At 34.8% G+C, this 13954-nt stretch overlaps 1 protein-coding gene across 1 annotated transcript; it reads right to left on the bottom strand.

Moving 5' to 3' along the window:
* Positions 1 to 6668: 6668 nt before the first annotated feature.
* LOC131166833 (uncharacterized) lies at positions 6669 to 12669 on the bottom strand. The gene is made up of 4 exons (XM_058125424.1): positions 12365 to 12669; positions 8207 to 8572; positions 7874 to 7938; positions 6669 to 7695 (listed from the first exon to the last, which is right to left on the bottom strand). The coding sequence occupies exons 2-4, from the start codon at positions 8381 to 8383 to the stop codon at positions 6993 to 6995; spliced, it is 945 nt and encodes a 314-aa protein (XP_057981407.1). The 5' UTR covers positions 8384 to 8572; positions 12365 to 12669; the 3' UTR covers positions 6669 to 6992.
* Positions 12670 to 13954: the final 1285 nt, after the last annotated feature.

Genomic DNA, 13954 nt, shown 5'->3' with positions numbered 1-13954 from the left:
GATGTGAATTGTCACAGAGGAAGCATATGACATGAGATTCATGTGATATGAACTGTTACAGAGGAAGCATATGACATGAGATTCACGTTATATGAACTATTACAGATGATGTATATGACATGAGATCCACGTAAGGTGGACTATACATGAGATCCACGTAAGGTGGACTATACATGAGATACACGTAAGATGGACTTTACATGAGATCCACATAATGTGGACTTTATATGAGAATCACATGATGAAAACTATACCTGAGATTCACGTAATGTGAACTATGAAAGTGAACTATGTAATATGAAATATTGAGCACATGAAAAGATGAATATTACGGAGATACCAGATACAGAGTAAAGTAAAATGTATTGTATACGGTAGTATCATATTTATATGTATATTGGGACGGAGTGTGAGGGCTTGCTGAGAAAGGTGAGTGCCTTTATAAGTATCAGATGTAGCCATACTAGGCTACATAACGTATTAGGGAAGATGGAAGTTACTTGTATGGGCGGGTAATCTTCCCTATTCTTGGGAACTTCCGCTAGTAAAATTTTGTTTGAATGTGTGTGTGTGTGTGTGTGTGTACGAGATAAATTATCCACCTAAGGGTTTACTGAGTAAGGTAAGTACCTTGATATGCTTCAATTGTAGCTATGAATTACATAAGGTATCAGAGCAGAGGGATGCTACTTGTATGAGCGGGTAATCACTCCAATCCTTAGAAACTCTCGTTTTATTAAAATACACTACATGTATGTGAGTAGGGATAGAGAATGTTTTCATAACTGTGATATGTTTATAAATGATGATTATATATATTTGTACACAAACCTCATGATAGCCACATACTGGTGTTAATCTATTCCGACTTACTGAGATGCATCTCACTCGATAGTTGAATTTTATCTTTTTCAAGACCTTCATGTGATCAAACTTAGTGAGCTCGGGGCTAGTATAGCATTTTCAAAAGAAAGAGAGGGTATAAACTTTGGTTATAATTTTGGGGTTGTAATATATTTATATTTTCAAAGTTGTAAATATTTGTGAATATTAGATGTTGGGTTATGTTTTTGAGATGTATATAGATATATAAACTCTGGTATATTTTTGAGGAATTGTTGTTATTTCCGCTGCGTGATTGAGGTTATGATGCTAGGTACAGGTAATAGAGCGTGGCACTCAGGCCCCACTTGGCGGGTTCAAGGAGTCATAAGGCGATATTAGAGATTTATTGTAATGACCTGCTCAATTAACTGGTATATTTTTTTTTCCATATTATAATATTCTACATGCTCTGATACCATACTGAGGAAAAACACATTCATAAACCTAAGCAGCAAGACGCGGAAATCATACAAACATAACCACTATATACAAAACAAAACCAATATCACTCAATACCAGAGTACTACATGTTTTCCCTATATACACATATATCTGAATTTCCCAAAATACCCTCAACTAGCTAGGGTAATACAAAAATCCTCCCAAAACATACTCACTTTGCTGACAGGGCACTACAGACGCCCTTCTATTTGCGAGCCTAATCTGCTCGCCTACCTGGATCACCTGAAAAATGTTTCAACACTGGGATGAGTCAACGCTCAGTAAGAAGAAATATGTTATTACTAGTGTGTGGCAAATGAGCTACTATATATATATATATATATGTCATGAAGTCTGTTTCATATAAACATGAATAATTGAGTACAAAAGTACAGCACAAATAATAAAGTACACCACCCCTTTTCCCTATTGCTTGACATATCAGTATTATGGTTATAATTCAAAATACTTCTAGTGTATATAGTAGGATCCCCGTTTCTGTAAAACAATACGTAAGCAATAGTAACTGAAACTATTCCTTGTGGCTATCTGACATGCCCCTCATGACGAGGTTGTGCGGCTCATAGGCTGGATTTACCCTAACTGGCCAACCAGGAATAAATCACTGAATTCCGTCAGTCGACCTGTCCACTTTAACCCATATCTGGATGGGGAGCCTAACCTCTTCAAGGGCCTAGGTGGTCGACCGTACCACGTATTATCTGAATAGGTGGTTGCACTCATAAAGTAACATAATATCTATAGCAATAGTACCGTGCTCTGTAGCTGCAAGTCTAACAGGGTCTAATATCATATAATACATTTCTATACATATCTATCTGATTTACCATGATTTTGAAGTAACTATAATAACCATGATGCTGCATAACGTACTGAAATCTGAATAATCATAACATGGAACTACATATTCATAATACTGTAATTTGTATAATCATGGTACTGAGATTCGTATAATCATGGTACTAATATCCGTAAAATCATGGTATTGAAGTTCACATAATCATAGTACGTAAATCAATAAAATCATGGTACTGAAATTCATAAAAATCATGAAATTACAATTCGTAAAACATATCCCCGTACTACATACATATTCACAAGCCACACCATACTTTAATACATAACTTTTGTAAATAAATACACTATATAATATTTAGAAATTTCCTAGCATAGCATATTTCCCTTACCTTAAATTTAAAAAGCCCATAGGGAACACAAGCCTAACACCCGCAGGGCTTTCTACACAACACCCTGAAAATAATATTTGTCAGAACTAAACATCAGTATTTTTCTGCCTACATCATTTCCTATAACTGCTAGGAAGTCAAAAACTGGATAAAAGTCCTTACCTTAAATTTGGGATGAAATCCAACTTCGATTTCCTAACGATCCGCTCCGGCAATCTTGCAGAGAACTCCGCCAGGAGCGTCGTAGTAGCTTCGAATCGTCGATCCGGCGACTGGTGGGGCCAAAATCGAAGAGAGAAGGGAAAGGGAGTCATAGGAGAGAGAGAGAGGAGAGAGAAAGTGGCGAGAGAAATTGATAAAATCTCGGATTTCCACTATTTATAGGGCCAGGTTCGTCGACGAGACACGTCACCTCATCGGCGAACCCTTCACAAAATTCGTCGACGAGGCCCTGTGTTCGTCAACGAAATTCAGAGTAAACCGAACCGTCTCTCGGTATTTTTTCGTCGACAAAACCCTGTGTTCGTCGACGAAATTCTGAAGATCTTCGTCGACGAGACCTTGTTTTCGTCGACGAAGCTGGGCAATTTTCCTGAAATTATTTTTATTTAATATTTTCTCCAAAATGCAATGTTGTCAACGAAGTCTACGGCCTCCTTCTATTTTTGTATCTATTTTCTCTCCCTCTTTAATATTTAAAATGCTATTATTCTTCGGGTCATTACATTTATTTCAAATAATACTCTGGACCCTAGTTTTGGGTTCGAGGGCGTTACATGGTGGAACTTCCAGTATGGAAGAGTGTGATAGGATGCAAGGGAGTGATGTATCTATTGTGTGTGAATGACATGTTATTGCCTAAGAAGGCTTTGATTAAGGCTAATCAATTGGAACCTCTATTGAAAGGTTTTGACATGAAGGTTTTGGGTACGGCCAAAAAGGGTCTTGGTTTGAAGATTCGCATAGACGAGAGCTGCAAGGAGATTAGTGTTATCTCAGGGTGGCTTTATGGACAAAATTGCAGGGAGACTTTGTTTGCCATCTCAAGGGGATTCTATGAAAAATCAATGTAAAATTTCTACTGCTCGGTACCCAAGGACGGATGGTGATGTCTACGATATGTCAAAGGTCCTATATGGTGGTGCAATGGGGTGTTTTGGTAGGCAACAAAGTGGTCCGTTAGTTGCAAAATTTGTTGAAGACTATATAGCGGCTTTGATGATAGAAGGCTTACAACAGGTTTTGTGTTTACTGTTGTGGGAAGGCCTTTTTGGAAGCTCAGGGTGCAGTCTCAGGTTGTTACATCTACAATTGAATCGGGGTTAATGGCAGAAGCCGAAACTACCATGAGCAAGTTCAAATGTTGCTTGGACTTGGTGTTTGTTTCTAGTTCTAGACAAGAGGCGGTCCCAATTTAATGTCTCAAGGTCAAGGTGGAGCAACGGGTTCATTTTTTCAATTTCTCTTGAGGGGCATATGTTCGTCAGGGTGGAGATTGTTGTGATATGTGGCTCACATATTGAGTGGAAAGCATGCACAAAGGGAAAGCATGAAGGAAATTAGGGTGCAGCAAGGCAAACTGTCGACGGTTTGGAGTAGTGTCTGAATGAATTTTCTTTCTATCTAAAACCGTCGACGATTTGACTCGGGATACCCAACGCAGACTTCAAATTTGAATAAGGGGACGTTAATTTGGTTGGAGTTTGAAGGAAAAATCTCTAGAAACTATATTTATATGTCATTTGTGATGTATTTAGAGAGATGGTTGTACAAAGAGTTGATGTATTGTTCATGTACTTTGTACAAGAAGATAGTGAATCTTTATCGTTTACACCTGTAAATGTAAGCATTGTCGAACCACGTAATTCCTTATGTATTGTGTTGTTATTGCTTTCATACATATTGTTATGGTTGTGGATTGTTCTATATATTCATCATTAAGTGTTGCATTGTGTGTTTAATCCTATAAATATATTCCGTTGTGCAATTCGTTTTTCACAACACTTTTCTTTTCTAACATAATGATATTTCTTTTGTATGAATTTTAACATAATTATAAAATATTTATCATGCACTTCATTATTACAAAGAAACCATTCTTGCAAAATCTTTTTTAGAAGGGACCATTTCATTCATTTGAGACAATATTAAAATAAGTGTTGACATGCTTCAAACAAAGAGTCGGGTTATATATAACAATATATAACTTTTGTATTATTGTCATACTCTCTTGCTCTTTCAATAACTGAAATAAGAATTAGAGAGATCCTCGGGTCCTCCAAGGTTCTTTTTGCTCTTTTTTTTTTTTGGAAATCGATATCACAATCAAGTTCAACAGATTTTAGCAGTAACAATAACTAATATGTCTTTCGTATGAATTTCAACATAGTTTCATATTATTTATCATACATTTTGTTATTAATCATTACAAACAAACCATTCTTGCAAAATCTTTAATTTACAAAAGGATCATTTTATTCATTCAAGACAATTTTAAAACAAATATTGACATGCTTCATCAGTATATAGTATTTAAAAGTAAAACTATGGGTAATATTTTTGCATGAATGTAAAAGTTAATATTTTTATGTATTTTTATATCTTGGCTACAATTTGAACGATATGTAAAAAGAAATCAAAAACTATAAAAGTTCACTTTCTACACAGCTATAAAGTCATTGATACACATTTTGTTTCAGGTTGGTTATTGTCAATTTAAAGACAATAAGCATGCAATTCACGTTGATATATTACCGAATGATTGAAAAGTAATGATCCAATCTATTACCACTTGTATTTTTCTCAAAATTTATCTTTTCTTTATTAAATTTTCACGTAATTTTATACTATTTGTTTTTCACTTTGTCGTTTATCGAAAAAACTATTTTGACAATTTATTTCCAAAATGGGCATTTGATTCATATATTTGAGACAATATCAAACTATATAATGAGATGCATTGCAGAGAGTCTGAGACACAAATATTTTATAATTTTTTTAGTCTATTAATGGGAGGTTCACATGGCCTAGGCTAGAGGTAACCTATCTTTTATTTTTAGTCCATTAAGGCAGGCTCATTGGGCTTGGGCTACACAAAAGAGGTAACTCATCTCTCATTTCATATTACTGGTCACCCCTCCCAAAATTAATCCAAGGTTGAGTCCTCCACATAATTGTCCTAAAATTGTTTTAGTAGATAAATGTGTTGTTACTTGTATACTACCTAATACTAATAAACTATAATCAATACTTGCATGTTAAACTTAATATTTATGCATTATTTTAAGCCTTCCTCTTCATTGAAAGGTTTGCACTTCTTTCAATCTCGATCTATACGATTAGAAAGTAATTAATGCAACATTACCTTTTAGGTCTATTGTTACCTGAAAGGAAAAACTACACAATTCAAGTTTATAATTTTGCAAAAGCTTAAAAAAAAAAAAAAAAGTTATCCCTTTGTTACATTTCAATTTAACTTAATGTTACATTTCAATTTAACTTAAGAAATGACACAATTTAATAATATTTAATATAAACTTTATTGTTTTCAATTCTTGTATCTTCTCAAGAAGTGAAATTGCATTCTTTTGAGACAAAACTAAAATAAATAATGACTTGCATAATTTCTTAAAATAATTTTATAATTATTTTAATAAATAAAAAAATTATCTTACACTAATCCACTCAACACTATCATAGTGATGATGTTTAATGCCTTTAAACGAATTCAATCCTTTTACCTAACTCTACTTAAAAATTAAGATCTAAATAAATAATCAAACCCCTATGATTTAAACCCTTGTTTATTCCATAGTATGTATATATATATTCCACACATGTACATAGAACCCATACCTTGCAATGATGGTCACATAAGTTGTAGGCATCATGACCTCAACAACATGTCAATTTATGGGGAAAAAAAAAAGGCAGCAAAGGAAATAAATATGAAATAGGTGTAAAGGGAAGTTGAGTTGAGTTGCAGCTTCAACTCAATTCCATTTCAGATTTAGATCAAATCTAGATTAACAAATTAAGCTTTGCTGTTGTATGGGCTTCATTGATGAAACAAAAAAAGGCATTGATTTTTTTTTTTTTTTTTATTTTTGTTTGGGGTTCAAATAAATAAATAAATAAAATAAAATAACATTTTCTTCCATAAATGCATACTCCATGTCAAATAGCATAATTTACAAGATTATCCTTATCCATGGAGGATTTGACCAAACACTCTCCTAGTCCACTCAACTCACACCCTATAATTCTCATCCGATCATGGTCAAGAGAAACTCTACTCTTACCCACCACAAAATACAAACAACAACTTAAGCACTAAACCAAATTATCGTATTACCTTAACCTAAAACCCTCCAATTCAAAGTCTTTAAAAAAATTTACGATAATCATGACACCTCCAAACCCAAAACCCCTACTCTTCCACCTCTGATCTACCCTCCTTCACATAAGAGATTTCAGTGATCTCGCCTTCACTGGCTTTCGAGTTCTCTTCCGTCCACCTCCATCATTCCCCTCTCTATCGTCATCATCAATGTCATCTACAAAGTCAAGCTCTTCAGTTTTATCATAGATTTGACTCATTTGAGACAAAGAGGAGGAAGCAGTTCCCGCGGCGGCCTCTGAGGCAACAGTCTTGTTTGACTCTCCGCTAGTATTGCCACCTCTCTTCTTCCCCCACCAAGGCCCAAACCCAGAATAGTAGTAGAATTCATGGGGGTTTGTGGAAATCAAAGGCTTCTTGCGATTGGGGCGACGACAAGAGGTGGTGGTGATAGTGTGAGCTACTGCCACAGTGCCCGACGCCATCATTTTCTCAGTCTTTCGGCTCGATGTGTGGTTGGTCGTGTAAGACCTAAGTTGTGCGAGATGATGCTCGCACAAGGTGTGTCCTTGCTTAGCTTCCCTCTTGCAGTGCCAACCCCTCCCATCTGATTTAGAACACAACGCAATAGCAACAGTCTTGGTCATAGTCTCTCCTTCTCCCCCTCTAATGAACCCGAATTGGGTGTCCAACTTGTGCACATCCACTATTGTTTTTTCTCTCTTCTTTGTAGTATCCTTCTCCTCCATGGGATAAAGCCTTGGTTTTGGGTTTGGCTTTTCTTCTTTAGTACTGTCGAGTGATATCCTCATCGAAGCAACGCTGGAAAGAAGAATTGACATTTTCGAATACAGGGAAGAAGTGAGCAATGACAATGGGCTTGTTAGCCCAAATTTTGAATTATAAGCAGTGTATGTAAAAAATAATAATAGTAAAAAATACCATAGTCACTGGGAATGGAAAAAAGAGGGTTCCATTAATGTAATGATCAGAGGGTTACCTCTCAACAGCTCCAATAGAATCTCCTAAGCTCCCATTCACAGTGATGTTGTCGTCCCCTTCGCCCTATCACAAAAGCCGAAAACCAAAAGGAATGACATATATATGCATAAAAGAGAAGATAATGGATAAAATGGAGGCAAGCCTATCATAACAATGTCGTATACAAGCATGATTACATGATAAAAGTGATGGGATTTAGGGTTTATACAAAACCCTAAGGGGGCGAGAGAGGATAAACCCTAAGCCATGGTGAAGAGAAGAAGAAAATGCAAGCGAAGGAGGTTGTTTAGGCAAGAGGGTTTTTCGCAAATCTGCAAGAAAATGAACTAACCTGCAGCGGGAACGATAACGCGGGGAAGCATGATAAGGAGGTCGAATCAGAAGGGAAGGTAATTACATCCCACGGTGACTGGTTTAGCTGGCACACATGTGTTTGCAGCGGCACAGAAGAAGTCGAAGCATGCGAAAGCATGAGAGAAGAAATCTTCGCATTCTTCCTGATCCTCATGTATCGATCTAAGCTTCTCTTTCTCTCTCTCTCTCTCTCTCTCTCTCTCTCTCTCTCTCTCTCTCTCTCTCTCTCTCTCTCTCTCTTCGTTATCCTTGTTGTGCAGATATCGTAGAGCTTGATACTCAGGGTTTCTTCAAACTTTCTATTGCAGACTTGTGGTCTCACTTCTTCATATATTTCAATTGCCTACAAGACAATTTCATGAAACAATTCATTTTTTTTTTAAAACATGTTTCTTTCCATGGAATTGAAACAAAACATTCTAACACCACTAACATGCCAATATCAACATAAAATTATGGCAAAAACATGGTATATCAAATCATGAACATTCAAAAGCTTACATACATCATGCATTCAACACTTCATGGAAATAAATAAAAATCAAGAAAGAGAAGGGTTAGGCACTGACCTTGATGAAGAATTTAACTTTGTATATCAAGTGGAGGACCCCTCTCTGTACTCAAATACCCCAAACAAAATGATGAAAAATGAATTCCCACTTTATTTTCTTCAAACAAACCCCAATATAAACCCCTTATAACACTTAAAAAGTCTTTCCTTACCCCTACTTGGACATGCTCATTTCTTTTCTCTACATAGTCCTTTTACAGACTTCCAATGGAAGAAAGAGGGAAAACCCTTTTGAATTTGAATTTTGAAATTTTAAATTCAAAATTAACTATCATTAGCTACCAGCCAACAACAATCAATATTGTTGATTGACATGTAGTATCATTGGGACATATGGAATACCCAAATTTCCCAACCAATCACAAGAAGACAACTCAAAATTTTAAATTTTGCTAAAGTCGGTTGACCGCATGAAGGAGTTGATAAACCGCCAATTGGGGCGTCAAGCTAGAAATGATGGGAAAGGAGTCCATCAACTACCAAAAGTGGCTGATGACCGCCTTAGCTGCTTTCTTTTCCTTTTATATTCTTGACTTAATTTTTTCATATATTCAACTTGATTTTTGTTGTGTTGGGTAAAAAATGACTATCGACAACCAACTTGTAGCGCAAGGGAAGATATTGCCAATATCTATAAGGTCATAACAAAACTTAAAATTTCATAGTGTGAATGTAACCTATGAATACCATATGAATCCCCTAGGACATTCCAACTATCAACACATACAGACCAATGTAATGCCTCAACAAAGATTAAGGGTTTAATCATATTAAGGATTCCATGGAGCTGTCACTAACCTTTTTTGTCTAGATGTGGTTAAGTTTGTCTAATTACTATCAATTAATCGATCTCTACCTTAATCTAAGTCCAAAGAATCGGTAGTCATGATCTGTTATACCAAATTTGAGTTCGAAAGTACAACTACATTAAAGGAAGTTACTAGCACGCCTCACACAGTTGTACTTTTCAAATGGTAGCATGATAGCTTCAGAATGTTCAAATATTAATCAAACAAAGATTTTGATTTTTTATCTAATTTTTAGATCAACTTTTCTTTAAATATTATTCCACCTTATGACCATCGGGTATCCAAATAGAATCATAAGGCTTCCTTTACCTCAAGAATCCCAAGAAGGATGATACCATGCTAATTCCAAGACCTATAACTGAATTCATTAATTAGAGTGCTTTTGAGTTTTTCATTCAATCTCGATTCATGCATGCTTTTTTACAAGAATTTCAACATCTTATCATACAACAACATATCAAGAAACCATGTCATTCATCAATTCGTCTCCAAATTTGAACACATTACACAAAAGATAAGGGGTAAGCGAACCAACCAACCGATCAAGTTTTTTTTTTTTTTTAAATATATTAATTAATTAATTAAATTTAAATTTAAAGTGAGTAAAAATATCAAAAAATCATTAAAAAGTCCTTTTATTTTTCAAGTGCTTTTTTTCTTTTATTTACCATTTATTTATTTATTTATTTTTATTTAGTTTTTTTTATATAAAAATGTATTTTTATTAAATAAATTTTATTTTTTGAAATTAAAAAGCTTTTTGTGCTTGTGTTTTTTAGATCCTAAGTTTCAACATTATGTTATGGTTTTTATTTAATTTGATTTAATTATAGAATTGTAAATTTTTTTTACTTTCTATTAATTAATTTGAAAATTAAAAAAATCATAAAATTGTAGAATATTGCTTGAAATTTCTAGGGCTTTTCAAAAAATTTTAGGGTTTCTTTTTTCTTAAATTAAGGTTTCTCAACTTGAAAAATATCACAAAAAATTAAAAAAAAATAAAAAGATAAAATTCCTTGTACATAAAGTTTTGAATTTTGTTTTGTTTCCTAGTTTGGAAAATTAGTGTCTCCTAATTTAGTAAAATTGCATTTTTAATTTCTTATATAGTTTGTCTCATTTCTGAAATATTTCACTTATCTTTGCTAGTTTAAAGTAATATTAAGCTTCCCATTTTAATTAATTAATGATCCTTTTAGATTTATTGTGAATATTTTAAGGTGAGTTGTTATTTTTAATTTAGATAAGAAGTTTTGCTTACTTTGCATATTTTATTGGGCAAAAGACACTTATCTCATTTGACGTTTGCTAAAAAGACAAGAATCTCCCCTAAAGTTTTTAAAATCCTACAGAACTCCCCTCAAGTTTGAATTTATGGATACCTATGCTACCTTGCATCAACTTTTTGTTAGTATTCAAACCAAAGTTAAAAAATAATTTTTTTTTTTCCAATTATACCCTCAATCCTCAAGAGTAGCTAGCTACCTACACGTGAATTTTTTTTTTTCAATTATACCCTCAACTCACAGGTTACTGAATTTTTTCTCTATTATTTGAAATATACTTTACATATTTGACAAAGTAGTAGGAAATTTGATGGGAGTAGTAAATATTAAATGAACGAGAGCAAAAAAACTTATTATTTTTATTTCAATTTGATATGACTGTAAAATTGAAGACTAGTTTCCATTTCATAGAGGCGTCACTTTTGTTTTGAAGGTGGAGAACGTGAAATAGGCTTAGTAGGCGTATATAGAAGGGGAAAAAAATTTTAGGCAAATGAACTATGTTATAGTATATAATTAAGAACAAAAAAAATCCATGGGCAAATTGTACCATGATGGCATCATATAAGTAAGAACAAAATAGGAAAAAAAAATTTTAAAGACATATAAATAAGCAAAAAAGAAAAAAGAATTCAGCTACATCACGGGTAGAAAGCTAGCATCTCTTGAGGGTTGAGAGCATCATTGAAGAAATATATATGTTTTAACTTTGGTTGAATACTAGTAGAAAGTTGAGATGAAAGAGTCATTTTAGATCCCCACGTTCAGATTTATTGTGAAAATAGTCATTTTTAATATGAAACGAAAATTCTATTTGTAAAAAAGTTATGTCAAACACTTGACAATAATTAATCAAATTAAACGATATAATTTATACGAAGTGTCAATTTAATTATATACTATTGAACATACAAGTAAAATTCTTTTGTGAAAGCTAAAGTAAATATCTATGCAGCTTCAACTTTAAATACTTAGGATTTCTTTGTTGTGAAGTAAAATATCAAGAATTATAAAATTCTAATAACTGTAGAATTGGAAAGGCATCGATCAGTTGATATATATATATATATATATATATATATATATTTATGAATGCTTAAAATATATATACATATGAAAATCCTCTAAAAGTTTTCTGATAAGCTATTCCCTTCTACATTGAATTTTGAAGTAATTTTGTAAACATTTTATTACTCTTTGTTATAACAGCTCCTGCTGCAGGAGCTAGGGTTGCGCTTTGGGTCGGCCATGACAACCGAAAACCAAATCGATCAGTTCGGTTTGGTCCGAACGGACCTTCGCAGAAAAATACTGAGCGGCGGGATGCAAACGAATCTACTGAGAGTAAATAACATACGGGTAAACTGAAACACAGCCCCTATTTTAATTTGCTGTGAATTAAAAAGTGGGGGAAATAATCGAAATATACGAAACATTGAAGAAGAAAGAGAGTTGGGGAAATATACCCGTGAATCTGCGAGTATGAATGAGGCTGAGGCTGAGGCTGTGACTGTGACTGTGACTGTGAGCGCGAGTCTCAACTACAAGCCTCTTGTTGTTTCAGTCTTCGCCAATCACCAGGAAGAGGCCAGAGGAGGAGGCAGGCCGAGGAAGGAGAGGCACCGGCCAGCAAGCGACGGAGGCCCGAGGAGGATGCTGCGAATCTGCTTGCAGTCGCACACAGTCCCACCGAGAGGACGAAGAGGAATGGGGGATGTTGCAAGCTCCAAACTCCTTAGGAAATTCCAAAGCGGGCAGCTCTTCGAGCCTTGAGTTGGGCTGCAACGGTGGCCTCTTCATATATTTCGACTCATATTTTCAATTCCAGTTTTGCCCTCGGGTGTCGGCCCAATTCGCAGAAATGACATTTGGGAAAAAGAAAGCCGCTACCATCGCACGTCAGGGGGTGGGGGTTGTCCGAAAGCGTGCCATTTTAAATGGGGGGTTGCGGGGGGAGGGGTATTTTGGGTAATAGAACCGAATATTTTAATCATTTAAATACAACCAAGCTGCAAAAGCTTTGTACCGTCTTCCCAGGGACAAACGGACAAACCGGGGGGGAGTAGGTCCCTCGCGCGTCCTCAGCACGCGCGGAGAGGGTGGAGGTCAGCCGGCCCTGGGCCCCTGACCGACCCGGTGGAGAGAGAGATGAAAGAGAGCCCGCCGATCCACTTTAAGAAAATATTAGAGTGTAGAGGCAGGAGGAGGAGGATTCCCTTTACAAGTCTAAATTGCATATTCGCATGCCACCGGATTCCAGCACACGATCAGGGTTGACTAAATTGGTTGACCTTATTCCCAGGAGAGAGGAAATTGCAAGAATGCATTACTGCATTGTATATATATCTTTTGACTGTTAAATTGTTCCCACAGAAAGCATTTCAATTCCCATCAGTATCACCACCAAAAGATTTTCTACCATGAACGTAGTCTCATAAGAAAATTAGTGTGGTGATTAATGATTTTATCATTTTTTGGGGATAAATAATCAACTAATTACTTTTTACATGTATGTCTGCTAGCTCTAGCTGCATTTTAATTTCTAGGATTAGTGATTAATATATCTATCAATTATATATATATATATATATATATATATATATATCGCTTTTGTTGGTATATTATAAAATAGCGGAAGTAGAGAAGTAGAGAAACATATGCAGACTTAAATTAACCCTAACTAGCTCTAATGGTCTATAATTACGACAAACACATATGTATACGGTTTCATCTATTTCTTATATTTCTTACATGTTTTCATTTTTATTTTTATTTTGTTATTCCGTTTAATTTTCATGAATACATGGAGTAGGAGGCTAGATGTTTGAATGCAGAGCACAAATATTTATTTCCTATTTCCCCCGGTACTCCTCATTCATTTCGATCTTCTATCAATAGAATTCTTCCAAATTTTATCCAAAAATATTTGCAAAACACTTTGAGTTAGTTATGTGTGTGTGTGTGTGTATTCCTCTTCAGTTCACGACTGGAATACAAAGATAAAAAAAATTTTGTACAAACAAAGTGCTTCTCAAATAAGCAGATGTGTACAAATT

The sequence above is a fragment of the Malania oleifera genome, chromosome 10, assembly GCF_029873635.1.
Source record: "Malania oleifera isolate guangnan ecotype guangnan chromosome 10, ASM2987363v1, whole genome shotgun sequence".
In the NCBI taxonomy this organism is placed as follows: Eukaryota; Viridiplantae; Streptophyta; class Magnoliopsida; order Santalales; family Ximeniaceae; genus Malania; species Malania oleifera.
Note: the sequence above shows the minus strand (reverse complement) of the source record. Positions and strands in the feature narration are given on the sequence as shown.